General features: G+C 41.7%; 1 protein-coding gene across 1 annotated transcript in view; it reads left to right on the plus strand.

Moving 5' to 3' along the window:
- ROBO1 (roundabout guidance receptor 1) overlaps positions 1–13,509 on the plus strand; it is a 699,165-nt gene that overhangs the window by 229,871 nt on the left and 455,785 nt on the right. The window contains exon 2 of the mRNA XM_066622672.1: positions 11,449–11,532. Coding sequence (XP_066478769.1) covers positions 11,449–11,532 — 84 coding nt within the window. The remainder of the gene's footprint in view (positions 1–11,448; positions 11,533–13,509) is intronic.

Below are 13,509 nucleotides of genomic sequence, written 5' to 3' on the forward strand. Positions count from 1 at the left end.
ACAAAAGGTCCAACTATAAAACACCTGTTAGGGTGCCACAGGACTGGGTTTTGCCTTATCTGCTTTGTAAATTCTATCATATGTACAGTACACTTGGAAGTCTAGAAAAAAGTACCTGAGGGGAGATATTACTTGCAGGAGATGGATAGAGTAGGTGGAGAGATGTTCTTTTCTCTTTCACATAACACCAGGATCAAGGAACATACACTAAAATTGAGCGTCAGGAGAGTTAGGAAAGACAAACAAAAATATTTCTTTACCCAGCATATGTAACAAAGCCATAGGATGTCATGATGGTGTCTGGCCTAGTTGCCTTTAAAAAGGGATTAGTCAGATTTCTGGAGGAAAAATTCATCACAGGTTATAAGCTGTGATGAGTATGTCCAACCTCCTGATTTTAGAAGTTGGCTACCTCAGAATGCCAGATGCAAGTGAATGGCAACAGGTATCTTGTTGAGGCATCTGGTGGGCCACTGTGAGGTATAAGAAGCTGGACTAGATGGACCTTTGGCCTGATCCAATAGGGCTCTTCTTATGTTCTTAAGTCAGAACTGGGCATGTGTAATTGAACACCATTGCTTACATAATGTATTAATATAGCATTAATAATTGATACAACCATGTGTGTACAATGTTGAGGTTCTCACAAAGCTACAGATAGTTCCTGAATGAGGTAGATTACAGGCATGTTAAAAGTTAAAACAATGTTTCAACAGGAAGTCTTCTTCAATTTCTTTGTAAAAAAGTGGAAGGTCCACTGTTTGTTGGCTACACAGAAATTTGCGTGCCCACAAAGTCATGACACACACAGCGGTGATGAATAAAGTAAGGTCTTCCCTCACAGTGGCTGGGTGAACAGGAAACTCCTAGAGTCCTCAATCATAGGAGGATGCTGTTATTTCTCACTAGCTGTTAGGTTTGCAAAACAGTACTGTAGAGGGTGTGGAAATTCTAGAATAACCCAGTCCAAAGGGTTGTTGTCCCTTTCAAGTTTGTGGCCCTCAGTGATGGTGCAAGCTCAGTGCTGGCCGGTGCTGGGCTAGCACTGGTGGAATACCGGTTCTCCACTGCTTGGCGGTTACACGGACCACTGTGCAGCGGAGAGGTAGGTAGGGGCATGGGGGAAGGTGGGAAGGAGTGTTCTGGAGCGGGGAAAGCAGGAGAGGGTGGGCAGGAGGCGTGCCAGGGGGAGGGAGCGGGGAAGGAGGAAGGCAGGATCCTGAGCTTCCTTCTTGGGCTGCTCACCCGACATGGAGTCTCTTAATTCTAGGCCAACCCTAGGGTCGCCGTAGAATCAAGTAGCCCCATTGTGGGGCTACTTGCCTTACCCAGGGGAAGGGGAAGAAAGTTTCCTTCTCCCAAGGAGCTGCCGGTACTGCTTGCTGAGCACACAGGATTCAGCAGCATCTAATTTCGGTGCCGTTAGAGCCCTGCATGCCAAGCAGCTCAGAATTGGGCTATTAATTGCTTATGAAACATTGCTTATTACTTACATAAAGCACTAGTCAGTCTTAGGACATCAACCCTTTTCAGATATTCGTTGTATCCATGGAGGGAGAAGCAGGATCATATACCCAGGGCTTTAGCACCCTATCTCTATGCCATGCATTCATTTTAAAGACAAAAGAGAGCTTATGTGCATAGAACTGAATACAGGTAGGGCTTTGTTGTGTAACTGGAAACCCTGATAGAGTCACCCACCAAATATTTTTTTACTTAGGGTCACAAATGAGACCTAAGGAAATAAACCAAAAGAACCACACGTAGTGAGCTTGCCACTAATATCAGTTTGCTTCTCATGTAGCAAAACTAACCCACTCTTCTAAAGGGACAGTACTTTGAAAGATACACTATTTTATAAGTGTTTTATATGATTTATATGTTTCATGCTGCCTTACAGCCCAATCCTAAGCTTCCTGGCTTCCATTGCTTCCATTCCATTGCTGCTTCCATTGGAGCAGCAGTGCCAAAGCAGCTACTGCTATATGCAGCAAGTGCTGGGAAGCAGCTGGAGGTTTCCTCGGGGAAGCCCAGAGCCCCTCAATGGGGCTTCTCAAGTCTGTGCTGACTATTTTGCCAGCACAGACTTGAGAGACTCCATGTTGGGCTTTCTGGTCAGACATGGAATTCAGGATACAGCAGAGCAGAGCTCCACCAATCCCACCCCCTACAGCTCCAGTTCCTCCCCCCACCCCTTCCAACTCCCAGAGGCCACACCACTACCCGGTGATCTCATTTATCCCCGACAGTGGCACATCTTCCTTCTGCTCGCACTGGGTCTGGTGCCTGAGTTGCGAAGGTCCAGCACCAACACTCCCTACTCTGAGGGTGCCATAAACCTGGGCCACTTCAGTATTGGACCCTTAGTATTTTTAGCTTGTTGTGTATTGCTATTTTATCTACCACTGCCAATGGGATTTTAGAATTGTTGCTACTGTTTGCTGCACTGGCTTTTAAGTGTGTTTTGGATTTTAAATTTTTTGAAATTTGTATTCTAACTTATATTTTGTATTTTTTAAAGTAGTGATTTTACGTGACCAGCTCCTGAGAGGGCATGTGTGTTCCAGTTGCTTCCCGACTGGGGAAGTGACTGGAGCACACGCACAGGCGCTCCTCTCCAATTGGCGCCCAGGGTACTTGCCCTAGGGCAGATACACCCCTGTCTGGGGGCATCCAGGGAGAGAGCTCTATGAACCCTATTTATGAATCACCACTATCACACTGGTACTGGAGCCTCAGAGCCACTTGATTAAGTCAGGATTACCATTTTAAGGGAAACCCCTTTCCCATTAAAAATGGACTTGCATTAATTTTTACTGTCTTTTTGCCCTTAAGATAACAGTTGAATGTACTATTCTTTTCCTTAGCATAGTGGTTTGGTACACTATACAAATTGCATTTAGAGTCATACTTGATTCTTGTTGCTGGTAATGGCAAGTTAGTGTCTTACTCTTCAATTAATAGATACTGTCTGAACTATATAAGAAGGTTATTTCTGCAACACAAACATGTGTTAATAGAATTCCAGAGCTTGATTTAAAAAAAAATCATCTGATTTTGGTTACGCTCTTATCTATATTTGTTTCTGCGTAAATCATAAAAGTAATACACAATTCAATTAGGGGATCATCATATCCACTGTCTCACCAGTATCAAAGATTGTTTTCCAAAGACATGTATCAGCCTGTTTGACAGAACATGTTCTTCAAGATCCCTAACCAGTGGATACTTAGACTTCCATTTTCAATTAAATGAAAAACTCTTTCATCTCCAGTGAGTGATTCCAATAGTCTTTGTGGATTAAAATTGCTGGATTTTAAAGTGTGGATTTATTGCTGTCTAATTATAATAGCCTTTTTCTGGATGTCCTTTTTATGAGATCACGTTCCATTGTCTATAATTACCATTTCTATATCTAAAAGATTTTGATAATATATGGGGGAAAAATCAGAGGGGCATGTTATTTGACTGTCTGAGACAAATCATTAGTAGAGGCAGTATATATGACTGATTTTTAGACCTTTATATGGTTTGAGGATTGAGTTTGACTTGACTATCACTTTTATTTATCTCTGTTTGCTTGCAGTCTGAGATAAGGAGGGTGTTTTATGTTTGGGAGGAATAAACACCTGTACTGTTTTGGCATCCCCATGTGGCTTAAATCATATCATTTTTCAGTGTTCAAACTTTATTGGTCTGGGCCCTGTGCCTGCAAGGTATTTTTCTAATTATTTCAGAGCTTCCATATATCTATGAGAGTTTTGAAACTGCAGCCGCTGGATAATACTCTCAAGCTCAGGTTGTACAATATTACAAATTGACAGCGCCTCAAGATATCTGTTAGGTTGCTGTAAACCCTAGATGCCCCTTGCTGTGTTGCATGATTGCCTATGTGATATTAATTTTCCAAGGCGGAATTCTGACAAGATAGAGCAGTTATTGATTATTACCCTCCCCAGCTGTTTCATTTCAGAATGAGGTTTTATTCTCTCTGCTGTCTGAGTTCATAAACTTTAAGTAATTTTTGACCCCACACTTTCTTGTGAGGCCCACATTGATGATACTATGGAAGAAAACATTACACACAAACTTCTATGGACTACTGAAGAGTGACACATTTATTTACTAATCCTTCCAAGTTCTGATTCGTAGAAATGGGGGTAGATTTTGATCTGTTGGAATCCAACAATCTGACAGTTGGTATTTCCATCTCTCAGTTCCTGAATGCCTCAGTGCTGAAGGAGAATGAAGATTGGTATCCACATTGATTCCTCTTTATTGGTGGTATCAGTTATTCCCTGCCAGGGAGCTTCAGCTGAGCTCCTTGGCATCTTTCCTTTACTGGTACATGTGCTTGAGGATCCCTGAACTTCCTATAAGATGTTGGTACAATGGATGGTGTTGCTGCTCACTCTCCCACCGACCTGTCTGCTAATTTTGGGGAGGCTGTATACAACTTGAACCACTTGTCCCTTCTGGGTTACAGGTGTGGTTGTATTGCTGGCTTTTCTCCCATCCTGCCCAGTGACACCCTGCCCAAGGAAGCTGAGACAGCCAAACAGAGGCATGTTCACTGCTTGAAACAGAATGAAGTCTAAGGTGATAACTTGGAAATGAACCTGCTCACTGTAGATACCAAGTTTATTGCTTGAAATCCAAAGATGACAGGAGCAACAATTTGATCTGTGCAGTTTAACAGTCCTGAGATTTAAAAAAAACAACCACACACACACACCCTTTCCTAAATTGACTCAATCAGAAACTATCTGCTTTCAAACAGTTACACTGCTACTTGTCATAGCAGGTTGAGAGCCCAATCCTATTCAACTTTCCAGCACCGGTGCAGCCACAATGCAGCCCCAAGGTAAGGGAACTAATGTTCTCCTACCATGAGGAGGTGTCTGTGACTGCCTCCCCACCACAGGATTGGCACAGTTGGCACTCCCCACACACCCCATTGGCACAATTGCACAGGCATTGGAAAACTGGATAGGACCGGGCCCTTAGACATCAATTTACAAATAATACCTAAGCTCCTCTTTTGTTATGTGTAGTGCAAATCTGAAAACAGGGAAAAGTGAGAATAAAAAACCAGGGGTTCTTCATGTCTGACAAATAAGTATCCATATTCATATTTGGAAGTACAAAAGAAGAAGGTTTATTTTTCCATGCAAACTGCTTTGTGAACTACTCTTGTGGAAAATCAGTATACACAAAAGTACTCTCAACAAGAAGAGCAACAATGTTCTTTCTCCTGCTTCTCACCATTTCTTTATTTCCACTCCTTTTCTTACAAAGACAAGAAAAACACAAGCAGTTATTTTAGTAGTGAATTCTTCCATATAATATAGTCTAATGATGGGTTAAAGCCAAAAATATCCCGTATGCTTCATACTACTAGCCTTTGAGACTTTTCAGGCTCCTCATGCTTGTTGAAAAAGAGTACATTAAAATGTAATTAAGAAACTTTGCCAAAAGGAAGCAATTAAATAGGTCAAATATATAAAGTCTTGCTTGTGTTCTAGAGGACCTTAGATCTAAACTCTCTAGCCAACCACCCATTCCTATCCGCTACCCACCATCAATGCAAAATGGTGACCACTGCATCCTATGAAGGGGGCAGTCTAGAACGCCTCCTCTAGGTAAGGGAACAATTGTTTCCTTACCTTGGGGTAAGCATCCATAGCACCGGTGGGTCTATTCTGACCTGTGACAGCTAAATAGTTGTAGCAGGTCTGCATGCACCTGCTTTGCAGGATCAGGTCTGGGAATGGGATTAGGATATCAGTGGCATTGGTGTTTCCAATCCTGCCCCCCTCCTGGGTCTGATCTGCTCATCCCCCACACCCTCCCTGCCCTCTCTACCCCATTTTGCCCCTTCCCCACCCCTGTTCCACCCTCCTGACTGCCCTTCTGACTTCCCTTCATCAGCAATCAGCGGGAGAACTCCAACATGGGCAGGAAAGTGGAGGCCTTCCCTCTGGTGCTTCTGGCAGTGCACTGTATAGTGCACTGACAGAGCATCTTTTGCAACTGACACCGACTGCTTTATAGCAGAGAATCCTCACCACAGTATACAACTGGGCCCCAAGTGTGCTAAAGTCATCATAATAGCCAGGTTCTGATGGGGAGGAGGTAGGAAAAGCAGACATGAGAACTGAGAGAACCGTTGTCCATGCACTGGCCGGCTCCCAGTCACTTTGAAAAGGTAACTGGCATGCGTATGTCCTTTCTGAAACATAGGAGACAGAATGTACCATTGAGAGGCCTTTTCAGGGCTTTTGTCCCAGGGCACCACAAAAGTTGGAGCCACTAATGATAATTGCATCATGTTATTTTGCACCAGCGATGGTTTAGGTACGGTTCAAGATCTCCATCTGCTACAGGGAAGCTCAACCAATTCTGGACCTTTTGGCTTATGTCCATTAATGTATTAAGCAGATACTTTACTTCATTCACATGCTGAAGAGTTAACTTACAAAGTGCACCTAACAAGCCTATGTGAAAAACAAGTGTCTTGAAATGTCAGTGTTAGTATCAATCTAACAATTGGACACTGTGTGAACAAACATATGCTACAAGAAAAGCTTATCCATGACCCTGTCTACATTTTTTAAAATTAGTGTTTAATCAAAGATATAAATAATAGATATTGAGGAAGTTTTCCTAAAAATATGTTGCTTCATTTTATTTAAAAGATACAACAAAAGATATATTTATGTTTATAACTACGAAATTGCAGTTGTGTTGATTAAAGCCATTGACTTATTTCTCTAAATCAATATTTAACACCATTTAAATCTTAGTGGGCTACTACTTATATATCACAATTTCTGTAATTTCCATAAATTACATTCTAATTTATATACCCCAAATACATATTCCACCAACATAATCAGGCCAGAGATGGTCAGATTTTGTGTGTGAGTGTGCAGCTTTTACAGGTCCTGGTCTACTGTAAACCAAACTAAGATAGTGGTCTGTTTAGACATACACTGGCTTTTCTTGATGCTTTCCTCAATCTTAAGACTAGAAAGTGCTCTTTAAAGACACATTATTTCCACACTAGAGTTTAATGTGTTCAGAATTCTTTTTCAGATGCATCTTCCTACATTACTCTAGATTAGTGAAAGAAATCAATGAGAATTGATCCAATTTGCGGAACACAGTTCTAATATTGATAGTAGTTTATACTCATTTGCTTTTGCCTAATCTTTTATTAATGATCATCTTCAAAATGTCAATTAATATTACTGTCCAGAAATTCTGTAATATGGGCTACATAAAAATCTACCAATTAATGAAGATATACTCAAAAGAAATAAAAAGCAGAGGAAAATGGAGCGAATTTTTAGTAAAACCTTTTGTTTCTATTTCTCTGGAAACAGTAATCACTGATATATAGCTTTCCCATTAGAGGGAAAACCTCAATTAGTCTTATCACAACAATAGATTTGATTAGAAAATGAAATAGGGTAAGTAAATAAACCTTAATTATTTTTGCTATCCCTATTCTCCAGAAAGATGCTTAGAAACATATACTTTTTCTAGTGCCAGAAAAGAATTCAAATAAAATGTTATGGCTTTATATCACGTCCTACAGTAATAAACAGACACAATGCTCCTATGGTGAGCAAATATTGGACCATTTAATTATTTTGAACCGAAAATAACAAACATGTTCAAACGTGATCAGCTGCTTCTAAAATTTAATATTCAGCTGAATGTCTTGGATATAATATTCAGCCAAAACCAAATTTGCATCAAATCATATAGCATTCTAGATTCTCAGCTTCTCTCTCAACTTTCATTGCAGATATAAATACGGGCAGGGGGGCACACCAGTGACTAACAGATATACTGCCCAATCCTAGCTAAATTCCCCTGCTCCAATGCCACTGCATCCTGTGGGGTCATTTCAGGTGCTAGAGATCTCGAGGTATGGGGACATTTGTCCCCTTACTCCAGGGTAAGGCCCAGCAGCTGCAATCACGGGTGCAAGTCCACATTGGACCGTGTTGGCAGATCAGGCCTGGGAAGGAGGATAGGATATGATGTGTGCTGGTGCTGGTGTTGCCAATCCCACCTCCCGCCCAGGCCCAATCAGCCTGTCCCTGTTGCTGCCCTTTTCCATCCCATTCCACCCTCACCCTCTCCTTCCCTCACCCCCATGCTGTGGTCTTACCTGCTCCCACCCCTACACTGGTCTTGCCTGCTCCAGTGTGCTTTGGCCTAGCCATTGGTCAAAGTGCTTTACAGTGCTTTTGCAACCGCTATGAAATCATGTCCATATAAAAATACATCCAGCAAAAAGCAACATTAACAGCCCAATCCAATCTCCTGCCAGCCCATAACACACGGTGCTGCTGCCAGAGTGCACTTTGTATGCTATCAAGAGAGACAGTCCTGGCAAAAGAAAGAAATCATTTTCTTACTTACCTCCTACTAGCACCTTGGCAGCCATTGGGTCTCGTTAGACCTCTGCCAGCTATTTTGCTGGTGTAAGATAGAGGTGTCTCAGGGGGCATTCTGGGGTGGAAGAAAGTAGATAGGATCTTGGTGTGCACTGCTGCCACCTAAATCTCCCCCTTTCACTCTCTCCCTGGCCATGTCTCCACCCTGAACTGCCCACACCACTGAACTACCTGGTCAGGCAGAGCTGCTACTGCATGCATGGGACCTCTGGTCATTTTCACCGGAAGCCGTGGAACACACGACAGCACAGTGTTTGCACCATCATCCTGGGCTTTACGGTGATAGATCACAAGGTTGGCCTCCATAAAGCCCCCATAGAACTGGGCTGTAAGTGTGAAAAACGAACTTGTTTTAACTCTGACTGCTTTGAATGAAAAGCTCTGGCACTTCCGAGAAGTGAACTAGTCAAGAGTGGTTTTCAGCGGTCTGTGTTATGCTTAAAAGTTAGTGGAGAGTTTCCCATTCTCTATAGCAGACCTTTAGCAAGAACTAATGATCCAGGGATCCCTGCAACTAGTTCTAACTCGATTTCAAACAGCAATACCCCCACCCATGCTACATGGAAAAGGTGCTTCAGCGGCAATTTGTGGTATGGCAAAGGAGCATGCTGTTCATAGAAAACAAGTTTAAACAAATTTTGACATGTGTTTTTGACATGCAATAGAAGACATGGTGCCCTTGACACTGACAGCACAGTCCGATGCATGTTTACTTAGATATAAGTCACACTGTGTTCAGTGGGGCTTACTCATAGGTTAGTGCCCACAGGATTTCTCTGTTGTGACCCAGTCCCATCCTCCACCACCCTATAGTATGCAGAGGTGCTGATGTGGGGTCCTCTGCATGCTATGGGCCAGCTGGGGACCATGACGTGATGGAAAGGTATGTAAAATAATATTTTACTTACATACTCCACCATGCCATGGTCCCTAATGAGCCTACTGAAATCTTCGCCAGCTTTTTGACTGGCACACGTCTGAGTGGGCCAAACAGGGCATACTGAGGTCAAGAAGGGAGCAAAGCATAGCAGCAGCACTGCAGTCGTTGATACCTGTCACCTACTCTGTCCTGATACGTCCCCAGCTGGTCCCCGTCCCTGCCCCAATTCTTCTACACCTCTCCCACAGCCCACTCCCACTACTAACTTACTGGCACCAGTGGTGGCTAGGTGCTCCAATGGTATGAGCACATGGTCTCTAGCCATATGCACTGGTTGCCCTTTTCTGTGTGCTATCAGTGCAGCTGCCATCCCAATGGACCAGGCTTCCATTGGTGGAAATTGAATACTGTCTGCAGAAGTCCTGGATAGGATTGGGTCATTGACAGCACAATCCTAACCATCTTTCCTATGATGATACAACTGCAATGCAGCCCTGGGGTAAGGGAACAAACATTCCCATACCTTGAGGAGGCCTCTATGACAGCCCCACCACCACAGGATGCAGCACACGTCCTATTGGCATGGCTGCATTAGCACAAGAAAGTTGGATAGGGTTGGGCCCTAATTTACTAAAAGGCCCCCCCTGCTGTCCATGACTATTGTAATTTTATACTGGCCCTAGGGCTCCTGCATGCAACAGGAGGACAGACTATTGGAGTACAATTTTGATTGCTGTACAACCCTTTTCAGAACAGTGCTCAAGGATTTTCATGACACTGAGTTTCTGAGGCAGTAAAGAAATATGGAGGGAAAAAATGAATGTTTTTCATCTTTCCCTTCTGTGGTTACAAAAGCTCAATTTCATACGATAGCAATAGAAACTAAATTCTTTTAATCTTTGCAGGGAAACATGCAAGCTATATAGCTTTTTAATCCTATGTAACAGTCATTGGTGTTCTAAATATATATCAACCTGTGTTAAGGTTTTTCTAGTCATTTGCCGTCTCTATAATAACGCACATAAATTTAAGAATAAACTAAGACAAGTGTCTCTTTTGATGTCTAGGTTTTATGCAGGTTAGGTTGCAATTTTGCAAAATATGACGTGTACTATTCCTCTAAAGTTAATCACTTCTATTTATGCACATCATTTTGGAGATATGATTCAGTCTTATCACCAGAACATTCTGGTTCTAGTAGTATCTAATTGACTTTTTTATTCAGTAAGATTGAATGTTATTTTAAAATGCTACAATGATACAAGCTTTCTTTAATTATTCACAAATTAAAGCATCACTTCTGTTAGATGTCTTTGTTTTCACAGAGGATATATTTTTTCCCCATTTCTAAATACTTTTCTATTCTGCACTATGAATTTCTTCCAATAGATTTGAGAATATTTTGTTTGCTATTGACTTTATGGAACCCTACTCTATGAATTTTTCTTCAACCTGAGATTGCAATTATTTCCTTGATATTGCCCTTCAGTCCATGGAAATTTATCTCTTTCTCATGATTATAAACTGTTGCCTTTTGCTAGATGTGATCATTCTTCTTTACTTTGCACCTCCTCCGGTGAAGGTATAGTACTTATACAAACCCCCCTTCTTATTTGACAAGACACTGCTTTCCCCTCTTCCCACAAAGAGGTAAAGTCCCCTGAGTCTGTAATTGCCAGGAGATGAAGCGATGATGGGGAGTGATCACAGTCAATAGCTTTGATTAACAATAAGGTAGAAAATTAGCAATGCTAGCATTCAACCACCCTGCCTCCTCTTCCCCATATGTCCACCACAGCATGTGCTGGCTGCTTTGTAGAGTGTAGGCAGAGCACTCCACAAGCTGTGAAATCAGAGTGAAGGTGCTGCAGAAGAATAAAACTAGGGGACTACATAAAGCAGAAGGGCTATTGCTGAAGATATTGCAGAAGTTAATCCAGCCAATGGTGTGGAAGGATGGAGTGTGCTGTGTGTTGTCACTGTCTGTTTTTCTGTCATCCTTGGATTTACTTGTGTATGGACATTATTTGATCGAAATGGAAACTCCTGTTACTACTATGACCCCATCAGCAGCTCTGATATTATTTCCAACAGACTCTGATGACCTAGAGAGGGGGAACGACAGCGGAACACCACTTCCTACCTCAGATAATGAGGACAATTCACTGGGCTACACAGGTAGAGTGCATCTTTAAAAAAAACTAATCCTTTCACTTTTCTACTTCCATCTACCATTCCCACCTGTATAAAGTTGTTTAACCATCCCTTAAGACATTCATATTGACCATTCACGTTCATTCCAAAAGATGAAAATTTACTACTGAAAAATGCTTGAGTTGTTTTTTTGAAGTTGGATACAGTGACTCCAAATGTGTGATTTTTCATATTGGAGAGGTAATTCCGTTCCATTTCCTTTATTTGTTTAACTAAATGATGAGAAAACTGAATGTAAAGTTCACATCACAGTACTTTGATTTTGAAAGATCAAGGATTTCTTTTCTATTCTCTATTCTTTTTATCTGTATACAAAGTAATTTTTTATTCTTTGCAAAGCACAGTGGGTCCACATCACGTTAGGCCATATCGGGGAGGGGGAATGCACAGATGATTAACAGTCTGAATGACAGGGTAGTGCATCAGAAATCTTTTCCCCCCTTTCAGTTCTGTCTTTATTAACATTGAGCACTACACAATTAACCTCACTGTCATCTCGATTATACAAGTGTCAACTTTGAATCGCTCCCATTGTGATTACTCATGAAGTAAAGTACTAGGCAGTATCAGCAAGAATGACTGATCCAAAAAGAGTTACTGAAAATTAAGAGCAGATTATTATACTTTCTGTGTTAGAAAATGATGTACCAAGAAACAGGTATAGTTAAGTGTTTAAAAGTATATGTACTAATAGTATTTCAATTGCTTGGAAGTTGATGACATTTTATTAAAAAATAAAATCAGTGTAGTTTATAGTTACTCAGGTAGATTAAAAAAACAGGTTCAGGCATTCATCTAGGGCATAGGAATGAATGAGTGATAGAAAGTAATATTTAAATGTTAATCTTAAATATCTATGTACATGCTTTTACTGAATGGCCTCTGTTTTCATTACTGGTTCTGAAGAATCATCTCTTTGCAGCTCTTGGTAGGTGTCACACATTTTTGCCAAAAATTATTCTTTTGAAAAGATTTCTTTGTACCAGATGATTTTAAAAAGTGTTACTGATTTTTTTCTCATTGGTGTACAACGTAAACATTTTGAAGGGCTGAAATCTGAATGGCTTTCAGATCATTTCAAATATTGAAAGGTGCCTGGTAAGTTTATCCACCATTCTGTTAGATAGGTTTGGAGGTTAGTAGCACAGCAGCATCATGACTTTTGGGGGGCCATAAAAGTCAGACCAATACTTTCCTAAAAAAGAAAATGGTGTCTTTTGAGCTGGTGAGTGCTTGTATTCAAAATTATAAGCCTTGAACCCACAGCAACCATAGCAAAACTCCTACAGGGGAGTTGGGAACCTGGTAAGTGCTTGCAGGGTGGGGAGGCAGCAGGAAGGCCTGCAGAGGGGGCTGCAAGCCCCCCACACCTGCCACAACCCAACCCCTCAGATAAGTTTAAAAGCCCCTTGCTCCTGGCAGCATGTGATCGCTGCAACGCCATAGGGGCACTCATTTCTGGGCCATAAGGGGGAATGGCTTTCTTCTGGTTCCCCTGGTGGGTTGCAACCCACCAGCTTAGGAACCACTGACATAGAGCATCCACTTGGATGGACAGAAATGTCCATGAATGCAGCTCCATTGAACGTGTGGATTTGTCCATAATCTTGCAATGAAAGGAAAACTTCTTATGCACGACAGCACTTTGAATTGCATTGACTGGTGATGATGACACTTGAAGCAATATTCATATTGTTTGGTGTAATTTTGAAGGAGCAATCCTAACTCTTTGAGCACCCATGTAGGATTAGCTTTACAGCCATGACAGTTTAATGAAAGCACTATAAACAGTAGAAATCAGAGGTGTTTTGTTTCTGGTAAGGTAGGATTACAGCCAAAGGGACCGATCCAAACCAGGCCTTGTCCCTTGCACTGGCCGGCGCATGTCTCTTGCGCTGGTCCAACACGATCATGAAAGTGCCGTAAAGCACTTTCTCAACT

The sequence above is a fragment of the Tiliqua scincoides genome, chromosome 3, assembly GCF_035046505.1.
Source record: "Tiliqua scincoides isolate rTilSci1 chromosome 3, rTilSci1.hap2, whole genome shotgun sequence".
Taxonomy (NCBI): Eukaryota; Metazoa; Chordata; class Lepidosauria; order Squamata; family Scincidae; genus Tiliqua; species Tiliqua scincoides.